Genomic DNA, 10,937 nt, shown 5'->3' with positions numbered 1-10,937 from the left:
CTTATAGGGTTTATACTGAGTACAATATTGTATAACTGTAATAATTCAACTGTAAACCTAAAAATTTACAGCCAGTTTTGAAAGAGATGCATCCTACCTCAGGAAACCGTTATTGAATATGTCAATTGTGTTGTAATGATATGCTTCTTCTAAGTATGTTGTTATTAAATAAATCATTTTTAAAAATTAAAAAAAAAATATCAGTCTTGATCAAATAGTTTATCTGTACCATCATTCCCCAGGATCCTTCTCTCTCACGTCTTATTTGTTTACCTGAATAACTTGTGATATCTGATTGAGTGCCCCACCCCCACCCTGGTTTCTAGCCAGGGCTTCTGTCCAGGCATGGTGGTGACTGGTCTATTGGGGGAGTCTATGTTCAGGACAGGATAACTGAGAAATTTCTGACTGATGTATCCTGTGACTGGCAGACAGACAGTTTCCTAGCCCCCTTTCACTTCCACAAAGTTGTTCCCAGGTGCTTGGTCTCAGACCCAGGCTCAAGTTAGGCAGAGACTGCAACAGATGGTCAGTGTTTGCAAGATGGTGTTGCTTGGAGATGGGGGAGCTGCCTTGAGCCTCTCTACAGTGAACTAACATCCCACTCCCCTTCTAGTCTCCTTTTCCATTCTTCAGCTGGGAAGACTTCCCCCTCTGTGGAGATGCGGTGAGTCCCCCAGACCCCCTCCAAGGAGCTGACTGCTGCTAGAGAGGAGGCAGGTGCCAAGCTGCTTGTCCCCAGCCCCTCCTGCCTTCCTTTTTCTATCAACAATGTTGGAGGCCACTGCTCTTTGCCAGACCCAGAAAGGTGTTCAGCCCACTATCCCTCTCCCACAGGCTGAGGCCAGTGGAGAGACTGAGAGAGAACACTGGAGGTCAGGACACCTCAGAAGATGCTACTGAGGCAAGGAAGGAAGGTGTAGCTAAAATTCCTTCTGTGAGGTGCAAAGGGCATCCAGAACTCCCATGACCTTGGTCCCTACAAGAAACAGAGGTCTGATTTTGCCAAACTGCAGTGTGGGAAATCAATGAGTTTATTGGACTTACAGAGCAATGGGTGAGGGTTTACTTACAGAAGTGGGGGTGCTCCCCTCCCAAGGCTGAACTGGAAAGTCTCCAACCAGGAGATTGTGACTTCCCTACAGCCTCACAAAATGGTGAGTCTCCCCTCCGCTTCCTCAGTTTAAGGCCTTGGCCTTTGCACCTACCCCTTGTGCAACTAGGGCTGACTGGTTGTATGAGAGGTATGGCTGAGTCTCCCTGCTACTCCTTTCCTGCTGAAAGTAACAGTCAACAAGCTTAGCTGTGATGATCCTAAGCAAGCTGGCCCAACCAAGCTTGAGAAGATGGCATCTGTCCATGGTCTACCTGTGAGAGGCCAGTCCTGCGAACAGAAGGTCCAGGTGCTCAGAATGGCTATTACCTGGGAGGGGCCACTTGTTCTGAGATGGCCCACATATGTTCAGTGAGCGCTCTGAAGACATAAGAGTTCAGGGTTGAACAGGTATGAGCTCTTGTATTCAGACTTGCTTCAATTGGAGACCTTGAAATGAAGCTCAGAAAGCAAGGAAGGCTCTTTGCTGAAATTCTTTACCACACAACACAAGGATTCATCACTTGTCCATGACAAACTGAATGATTCCATTGTTTACAACACAGAACATTCAAGCAGATGCCTACGGCCCAAGTTTCCCTCCAGGATGCTATGGCACTGAATGGAATCAAGGATGACTCCTTGCAGCCTTGGGAGGAGATTCTGCCACTGCACTCTGGAACCTCAGCCTTCAGCATCCATGCCCCTCAGGAGGACGCAGGGCAACAGGAAGAGCAAACTCGAAGCTCCCTGGGCACTTGGTCGACTGGCCCCTGAGGACAGGACTTTTTTCAGGTCTGGAAAAAAAGATGGAAAAATCATAAAGTCCACGGTTACAAGCTTGGTTAAGGAATGAGGTAGAGATGTCTGTACCCACTCCCACTAAGGCCCTCTTCTGCCCTGCTCTGGGCCCAGCCTCTCTCTGTATGGCACCCTCCCAGAGCCTACACATGCAGCTGGAAGGACCCTGGAGATCGCAGGGAAGGGAGGTTGTGCCTTTCTGTCTTTGTTTAATCCTTTTCAGGATTCAGTGGTAGAACACTTACCCAGCATAGGCAAGGACCTAGGTTCAAAACAAACAAACAAAAATTTATGAGACTGGAGAGATGGCTCAGCAATTAAGAGCACTGGCCGCTCCTGCAGAGGACCAGAGTTTGATTCCCAGGACCCACATGGCAGCTAACAACTATCCACAACTCGAGTTCTAGGGGAATTCAACACTCTTCTGACCTCTGTAAGCATTGTACAACATGGATGCACTTACATGCATGCAGGCAATACACTCATACACATAAAAATAAAAATAATGAATAAAGTAAAATAATTTTACTTTATGCGTATGCGTGTGTGTGCGTGCATGCGTGCATGTGCATGTGTGTGTGTGTGTGTGTGTGTGTGTGTGTGTGTGTGTATGTGTGTATTGTATTTGGGTGAACACATACATGCAGGCACGCACAGATGCCAAAAGAGGGCATCTATCTCCTGGAGCTTTAGTTACAGGAGGTTGTAAGCTGCCTGATGTGGGTGCCAGGAACCAAACAGGTCCTCTAAAAGAGCAACGAGAGTTCCTAACTACTAAGTATCTCTCCAGCCCCTACACCCTTTCTATATGAGTTCTGCAGATGAAACTCACAACCTTATGTTTGTACAGCAAGAATTTTACTCACCAAGCCATCCCCCCAATCTCTGTATATCTGACTGGGGACAGCACAGTCACCAGGAGGGAGCAGTAAGCCCTGAAGCCACCTTCATTCACTGAGCACTGCAGGAGTGCTGGGTCTGATGCTCCACTGAGATGTGATGTTGTCCTCATCCATAGTGATCTCCAATTTTTTTAATAAATCTCTTACTCCATGAGTAAAAACATAATTTGAGTGTGTTCCCTATTCCATGGTAGGAACAGTTGAGCATGCCCAAACTCTGCTTCACTTACTCTTACTGTCTGATGATGCAGGGCATTAATGTGAAAAGATCTCAGGTCTAAAGAGGACCATTGGTAAGTAAAATTCCCAGGTCATCATCAGTGACAGAGTTTCCATTTGGTGTGACATAAAATAACAGTTGATCTCAAAAACCATTGGCCATGAGCCTTGAACTCACATCTTAGTCTGTTTTGCCTGCCACCATCATGACTGGATCCCAGGAGCCATGACAACTTCTGCCCTCTCTACCCCACATGGCTCCTCAACTGTAGGCTTCACTCATCTGTGTCCTGTGTCCCAAGTCTGGCTTGGCACACATCTGGAACCCAATCTGGGGTGGTGAGACCTGGTAAAGAACTTGGCTAAAGTAACTAAATAATGGATTATTGAAAAAATCAACCCCACAGTCATGGTGGCAATTCCCCTAGTCTTCTCACATCAAGGCCACACCTGGCCACTTCTGCCCAGCCCTGACTGCTACCTGATAAGTACACAGCAGTAGATGCTAACAGATACATGTAGAATGTTGGCAGGGATGCACCACTCCTGTTCACAAGGAGGCTGCAGTTAGATTGGCCCAGAGGCCAACCCTACATGGGACCAAGGAAAGGCTCACTGCAGTCCTGAGTGCTCCCTCCTTTTTTGTTCCACCTTGGGAAAGAGTGTTGTTCCACTGTGCCAGAACCCCAGACAGGGCCCCTCCTGACAGGAGGATGGCTCAGGTTTAAAGAGCTCATGGTATAAGCAAGAGGACTGGAGTTTGAATCCCAGCACCATATAGTAAATGCTCAGTGGGCTTGTTGACCCATCTGTAATTATGGCCTCAGAAGATGGAGACAGGATCCTGGAGCAAGCTGGCTAGAGCGTCTAGGAGCATGGGAGAGCTCTGGGTTTGATTCAGATAACTGTGCTCTAAAGAATGGGTGGAGGAAAAGTGCTGAAGATTCCAGACAGCAATCTTGGGCATACACAGGTAAGTGCACACACACTCACGCACCCCCACACATGCCAACATGCAAACGCACATGCAAACACATGAATAAAAGGCAATTCAGGTGAGAACAGGATCAGCCATACTGGGTCAGAGTTCATCTTCTCCTGGAAGAAAGGAATGCTGGGGAAGATTCAGGCCCCCTGCTCAGTTGCTTCTGATTCACAAACTTTAAGTCTCCAGGTACACGTTATAGACAGCTCTGTGAAACAATAAGGACTTCAAACTAGGGACCCCAAACTAAACCTGTGAACACTGTGGGCTGTGCCTCTCAGGCCACCCCAGGTCCCTCCTTGTTCTTAGAAACATTATAACTTCAACTATACATTACAGAAAAACTAAAAAATGTGTTTTATTGGTATTTATTCCTTTTATTAAATTGATTATATTTCTTATTCTGTGATCTATCACTATTTTATGTCACACTAGGAAAGTCTCTGCTACTGGTCATGACTTATTACTGTCACCTGAGATCTTATTACATAGTTTTCAAAAGGTCTTTTAGAGTGTTGGACACATCAGAGACGTTGTCATGTACGTTACTTTTGTGTGTATGAGACAAAATAAAAATGAAGCCAAGTTAGTCCTCTTGCACCTGCCAACTGTGTGTCTCTACCCCTGAACAGACAAGGGGTTCACATAAATATTTTACTGTTAGAGGTTTTGGAGAGCACTATGGACAAGGGTACCATCATATCTGAATGTGAGCCAGGCTCAAGGTCCTGAAATCTCTGATCTGCTGCCACCTCTGGACATCACTGAGTCACATGGCTTCCTCTTCTTCCCTCAGCCTCGAGGAGCATGCCCACCAGAAGGGCTTCTCCCATAGAGCACGTCTCCTGATGACTGGACGTGACACAGGGGACACACTCAAGCTCAGAGCTGCTTGGAACCAGGCACCTCTAGGTCTGGATACTGGGTTTCTACCACATTCATTCATTTGCGTGTTTTGTTTTTATTGTTGCCAGAAATTTATTTTTCTTTTAATTGTATCGGTAGCAGCTTGACCTGGCTCCATCTCATGCTCAAATTACAAGACTAGCCTTTGTTTTTTCCTGGTTTGTTGCTAAAGATTAACATCAGGGCCTGGAGCATTCTAAATACATATTCTATCTGTGTTATACACTCCTATTACAATGTACAATTGTTTTTTGTCTTGTAGTTCTTAAGATAAATTCCACCTCTAGCCTGTAATTAGTTCTTGGTGCTCATGAAAATTACCTGTTGATTCCTGGGAACTAGAGTAATGGGAGAGTATCAGCTGCCTCCAACCTGAGCAGAATTCCCTGTGAACTGAAAGCTTTTCATTCTTGCCTTTGGAGGACAGGGTCGCAGCCAGGAGGGCCAGGAGGACCTGGAGGCTGATTAGCCTAAGGGCTGCAGGGGAGGCAGAAGTTTGGATGATGGTATCTATTTGTGATCTCACCCAAAGATGTCTTTTCAAAGTATTAAAATTATTTTAAAGTTACCCTGACACCCCACTAAAGGATCTCAAACATTTTGTTGGCATTTCTCAGGGGTTGGACTTAAACATGGCCACGCTTTCAAAATTCTCAATAACAATGGCAAAATCTCTTCTTTTCACACTGAGAATTCTCAGAGGGAAGACAGGCAGATGACACAGTGCTTTGTTTACAAGTAGTTGGAGTCACATCCTGGAGCCTCAGCATTATATCCCTTTCACCCAACAGAAAGGCAATGGTGTCTACTTCATAAAGGGTGATGGGAATTAAGTTAGCTAATGGGCAAAAAGTACCTGAAATGCACCAAGGATGGGAGAATACAGTTAGCACCATGCATGGCTCACCCTCCTGACACCATGACCATTTCCATGAGTACAGTGAGCACTGGTGCTGTCACTCACATTGTAACTTGCAGGGTCAGTGGATCAAAAGCACCACACCAGGCTTCCCCTGTAATTCTGACTCTCAAAATGTATGTCCTCCAACCTCAGGGATACAGGAGCAGCAGCTAGTGACTAAGAGACACAAACCCAACATATAGGGAGAGCCTGGGAGATAGAGGGCACTGGGGAAGCTCAGGGAGCAGGAGGGTATTTGGAGGGGAAGAGGGGAGAGTCCGGTGAGCATGTGGGGCAGGAGCTGTCAGGCACTGAATGTGCTCTTCCACCAGGTCCCTACCAGAGCCACAGCCAGAGGATGGGACCAGGAAGTGCAGCTGAGGAGCTTCCCTGCTCTATCACTGCCCTCCTGGACTGCCTGAGGGAGGGGAGGAAAGTGGGGGGAAGGACTGTGTAACCAGTTAAAGGTGCCCCATCCAGTGGAGGGTTGTTAGGACTCCCTGATGGAGAGGCAGGAAGGTGGGTCAAGGATTTCACTTCAGGAGGTGTCCACTGGACACATCTCAGTCAAACCACACAAGAATGGCAGAGGCAGAAGTGGGCACTTAGTCTGAAAGGCAACACCTTCATTGAATGTGCCCATCACCAGGAGTCTAGAACAGCTCCTGCTAAGAGAGGGAAGGTTGGGGCCTAGAACATTGGATTGAAATGTGTCCCCCTCCAGACACCATCACAGCCTGACCCTGAAGAGTCCCTTCCCCATCCAGTGCCTTCTGGAGTCAGAGCTGAAGAGGGCAAGGTGTTAGTCAGTGTTTGACATCGCTAGGGATTTAGTCAGCTAACTTGGCTCCCAGGTGAACTGTGCTATGATCTCGTAGCTCCTGAAAGTCCAATGCACTAGAAACCGCAAATCAAGATAAATCCAACATCCAGACACGGAAAATGTCTACAACGAGAGTGAATTCGCTCAGGATTCACAATGATTACAACTTTGTTGAGCTATGAGTTGATTTGGTTTGTTCATTTCTATGTCGCCTGGCACTAGCAGACGCTTGCGTCCCCGCCCAGAAAGGCCAGAGCGCATTCTCCTGTGAGGCAGATTTCGGGGTGCTCTTACCACAGTGGCCCGGGGTCTGGCGGGGAAGGCAGTGCAGGGCGGCGAAGATGCACCTGCAGAGGCTGCAGCCCCGCAGGGTCCAGGCTCCGTGTCCCAGGGCGCCGCAGTCCCTGGGGAGGCAGGGGCGGGTCAGTGCGGTGTCAGTGTCCCCCGCGGCCTCCCGCGCGTTCCCCATCCCGCCCGCACCCGCACCACCCACCTGCGCTTCTGGTCGTGCTCGCAGTAGCGGCCGGTGAAGTGCGCGGGGCACACGCAGAAGCTGCCCAGCACGCAGGTGCCTCCGTTCCTGCAGCAGCGCGATCCCGGGGCCGCACCTGCAGGTGACCCTGGTCAGCTGCCCCGCAGCCCGCGCTCCATCCTTCCCAGCCCCTGAGGGGGCAGGAATGTGGGCGGGACCCGGGACAGCTCCTGACACCCTGCAAGTTGCTTTCTCTGCCCCTTGGAATCATCAGCTGAAGTTAACTTGAGACTGTGGGCCAGTGATTAAAGGCAGCAGGCCTCCCAGGAGGGGGACCACCCACGGGTGAGACGACAGCCAGCCTCACCCCACTCACTCCCCAATACCCCAAGGATGCTGAGCCTGGAGCCCAACTGTCTGAGAGAAGCCTGCTCAGGGTCCCCTGGTCTCCTAGCTGTAGAGCAAAGGAGTGGGTTTTCCAATGAAGTAGTGAAACTCTTCAGAGTAAACTCATCGCTAAGTGTTTTTGCTGTGGTGGTTGTTTTGTTTGTGCATGTGATTCCTGAATGGAAGGTGAAAAAACGTTCTTGGCGGGTTTCTCATTTCTGCCCTGACTTATCCCACTTAGTTTTTCCGGAGTCCACTGGTCCAGATCTCCTCACAGGATGTGCAGCGACTATACTTACTCTCCTCTTCCAAGGCCCTGGAACGGGCAGGGGACTCCTGGGGCGTCCAGCCCTCCTGGCTCCCATTCTCTCTGCTGGAATTACTCAGGGTCCAGTCCAGTGTTGTCCTGGGCGCTGCGATATTGCTGACAGCTCTGCCACCTTCCTGTTGCCCTCTCAGACAGCCTTCCAAGCACAACGGAGTAAGAGCCGATAGGGCCTGAGAAACTGGTATTTTAACCACCCAAACCCAGACTGAATAAAATGCTACTTACTGTTTCCCAAATGTATGATCTGCAATGCCGGGATGATCACCAACAGAAACCTAGAACATTTAAAGGAAATTATTGGAGTTCAAACCTAAAACTCCTGTAAGCAAAAATTAACACAAGTAAAATGCCATGCAATCATTATAGAAAGTATATAGCACAATTATGACAATGAAAATAAGTACAATGCAGTCACTTTGGCACTTGTAGCTTTTGATGTCCCTGATGAGGAAGGATTTGAGATGGAGAGCACACACTACCTTCAATAAGAAGGAGCAGTGGCCCTAGCACTGCCATTTAGCTTGGGAATTGTAAACCCCTTCTGGTTCTAAGAGTTGGTTGACTTCTGTTCTTACCTGGCAGGAGGTCTCCCTGTCATTTTCTCACAGACACCTAGGCTTGGTAGGGGCCTTTCCTCTCATCTCTGTATTGAATAACCATCCACGGAGCCCAGTGTGAAGAATTTCAGTCCTGGAGGGATCTTTCCTCTAGGGTTAGAGTCACTGCATCAGGTCATAGAATGCACAAGCTTGCAAGACAGCAAAGTCCCTGCCCTCTCCCTGGACCAGAAGACAGGGCAGAGGTGAGATCTTTGAGCCCATGTGCTGAAGCCTTTGGGCCAGGCCTGCTCTCCAGGAGCCTGAAGGGCTGTCTCTCAGTGAGTCCCAGCTGGAGAGGGGGTGGGGACAAGCTGACTGCCTCCCCTGCACTGTTTACACTATTTACAGTGCTGATAGCAACAGGGTGGCCAATCCCTGATGTAAACCATTGGGGACCAAGACAACAAACTCTTTACCCTCACTGGGAAACCAACAAGAAATTTGAAAGACTAACATCCCAACACACCAACAAGCTTCTCCAGGAAAGGGGAAAGTTTTTATTATATAATGTTTTTGTACTGGGAAACTTTGAGGGGCCCTGATAGAGGGGAGAGGTTCTGTGGACATAGCAACAGAGTCTGCAAATGTCCTGCATGTTAAACAGAAAGGTAGAGAAAGCAACTTGCAAGTTCCTGCCCACATTCCTGCTAGCTTGTTTTTAACCCTTCTACTAAAGAGTGGGGTTTACTGAGCAAACATGCTCAGTGGGCATGATCCCCTTAGGGACTTGGAAGGATGGAGGGTGGGCTATGGGCACAGTAGACCAGGCCCTGCTCCCTGAGTAGTCTCCTTGCACAGATGGAGCCTCTGCACTCTGTTTTACTACAGCACTTTCAGAGATGATGCTTTTACTCTGCCGAAAAAATGAGGAAACTGAGACTTTGTGTGGCAAATCTCTTTGGTAGGTAGATGTGATGATGAGCCCACAGGGCCACTGCACAGAGTCCCTTGTTCCTGGAAAAACCTGCTGCAAGCTGCAGCCTGAATCCCAGGAGGGAGTGACAAGAGGACCTCTTCAGGCTCAGCTTTTCTATCTGCCAACATTGGCCCTGGCCCCTTCATTTTCTTCAATAAGGACAGTTACACAGAGAGATGTCCAGGAGTTGTGACCTCCCATTGTCTGGTAAGGATGTTTTGTGTTGTTGTTTACTTGAATTATGACACAGAAAATTGATCCCAGGGCCTTGTGCATGCTAGCAAGAGCTAAGCCACTGAGCCACAAGCCCAACCTCTTAAATGAGGCTTTGAAAACTTACACTTTATTAATGGAAAACTGTAAAGAAAAAGAAATGTCTGCCTCTAAGACAGGAATGAGAGGCAGAAGCAACCATGGCATGGGGATGCCCCATCTCTAGTGTTTGCTTAAGATCCAGGGAGCTCTGAGAAGCATCAGAGGGGAGGCCCTGGGTGACAGAACTGCTGATAAACAGGTTCTTACCATACTGTCACTTGCTCTCTAACAGGCCTTTGCTGCCCAGGCTGTGTCATTTACTCCCTATGAAAAGAGTTTGGCATGTCACCTCAGACAGGGCTGCTACATGTCTGCCACCAAGGAGGCCCAGCAGGCAGGGGTCCCTGGCAATGGCTGATTGGGGGAAGGGGATAGGTTTTCTTTCTTGTTATCAGTTGTAAAGAGATAAGGCTGGAGCCACCAATCCAGCCTCCTGTGGGACTTTCTAACTCATATGGTGTGTGGGAACTGGGACACCCATGCCCAGGCCAGGACTATGCACTGTCCCCTTCTTGTTCTCTGCACCCCAAGAAATCACCAAGGAAGCTCTGTGCTGCAGAGTAGGTGTGCAGGAATTCCCTAAGCATGGCCTTGAGCTCCTTGGAGTGAGAGGGGAGTAAATGTGGCTTATGCACTCTTCGAGGTACTTGGGGTGGGCTGCTTTCTGTCTGACTGATCTTCTTTTTCTTGTATCCTTACTTCATGAGTGTTTGTCCTTTGCCTTCTTTTTGTGCCACTGAGGACTGAGCCAAGGCTTCCCATGCCAAGCTAGTGGCCTTCTGTCCATATCTGTCCTTTTGCACCAGTCTCATTTCAGGTAGCAGAATGCTGCATGCTGTATTGTGCATCAACACTTACTTCCCTAGTGACTCTGCACCATCTTATATTTGTCAGCATCTCTGGGTAGACTCTTGGTTGTTCTTGCCTGTTGTAGAACTCAGAAGGGAGAGCCATGTATAGGCCAGTGAGCAAAGCCTGGGGAAACCAAAGCTACCAATATGTGGATCAAGAACTTCCAGGCTCCCTGTGTGGGAAAGTTAAGTTCAGTTATATAAGCCTCCCCCTCTGTGGGGTCTCATGGCAGTCTGAGCTGACTAAAGCCTGAGATTTTGCAATTTCCCATTAAAAGAATTCATTTTGGTGCTGGGGCTCAATCTCAGGACCTGGCAATCACTCAATCCATTTGTATCCTGAGCAACAGGCCAGCCATGTTTTTCATTATTGTTACATTTGTTAGAAAATGAGGGACTGGAGTGATGATGGCTCAGCAGTTAAGAGCTGTTTTTGCAG

The 10,937-nt window shown here is 48.4% G+C and overlaps 1 protein-coding gene across 1 annotated transcript; it reads right to left on the bottom strand.

Moving 5' to 3' along the window:
- Positions 1 to 1,777: 1,777 nt before the first annotated feature.
- Positions 1,778 to 8,647, bottom strand: LOC103746157 (cryptic protein-like). Its single transcript, XM_008848276.1, has 6 exons — positions 8,393 to 8,647; positions 8,043 to 8,092; positions 7,789 to 7,953; positions 7,124 to 7,238; positions 6,925 to 7,034; positions 1,778 to 1,890 (listed from the first exon to the last, which is right to left on the bottom strand). The coding sequence occupies exons 1-6, from the start codon at positions 8,413 to 8,415 to the stop codon at positions 1,778 to 1,780; spliced, it is 576 nt and encodes a 191-aa protein (XP_008846498.1). The 5' UTR covers positions 8,416 to 8,647.
- Positions 8,648 to 10,937: the final 2,290 nt, after the last annotated feature.

This window comes from Nannospalax galili, unplaced genomic scaffold, assembly GCF_000622305.1.
Source record: "Nannospalax galili isolate Female #2095 unplaced genomic scaffold, S.galili_v1.0 scaffold224, whole genome shotgun sequence".
Taxonomy (NCBI): Eukaryota; Metazoa; Chordata; class Mammalia; order Rodentia; family Spalacidae; genus Nannospalax; species Nannospalax galili.
This window is presented reverse-complemented; position numbering and strand designations above follow the sequence as displayed.

Excerpts from the sequence above, each read along its gene's own strand:
- LOC103746157 (XM_008848276.1), bottom strand. The coding sequence starts at position 8,415 with ATGACAGGGAGACCTCCTGCCAG. Across the intron at positions 7,239-7,788 it reads CAGGGCCTTGGAAGAGGAGA|GTGCGGCCCCGGGATCGCGC; the intron begins GTAAGTATAGTC and ends GGTCACCTGCAG. Across the intron at positions 7,035-7,123 it reads GAGCACGACCAGAAGCGCAG|GGACTGCGGCGCCCTGGGAC; the intron begins GTGGGTGGTGCG and ends CTGCCTCCCCAG.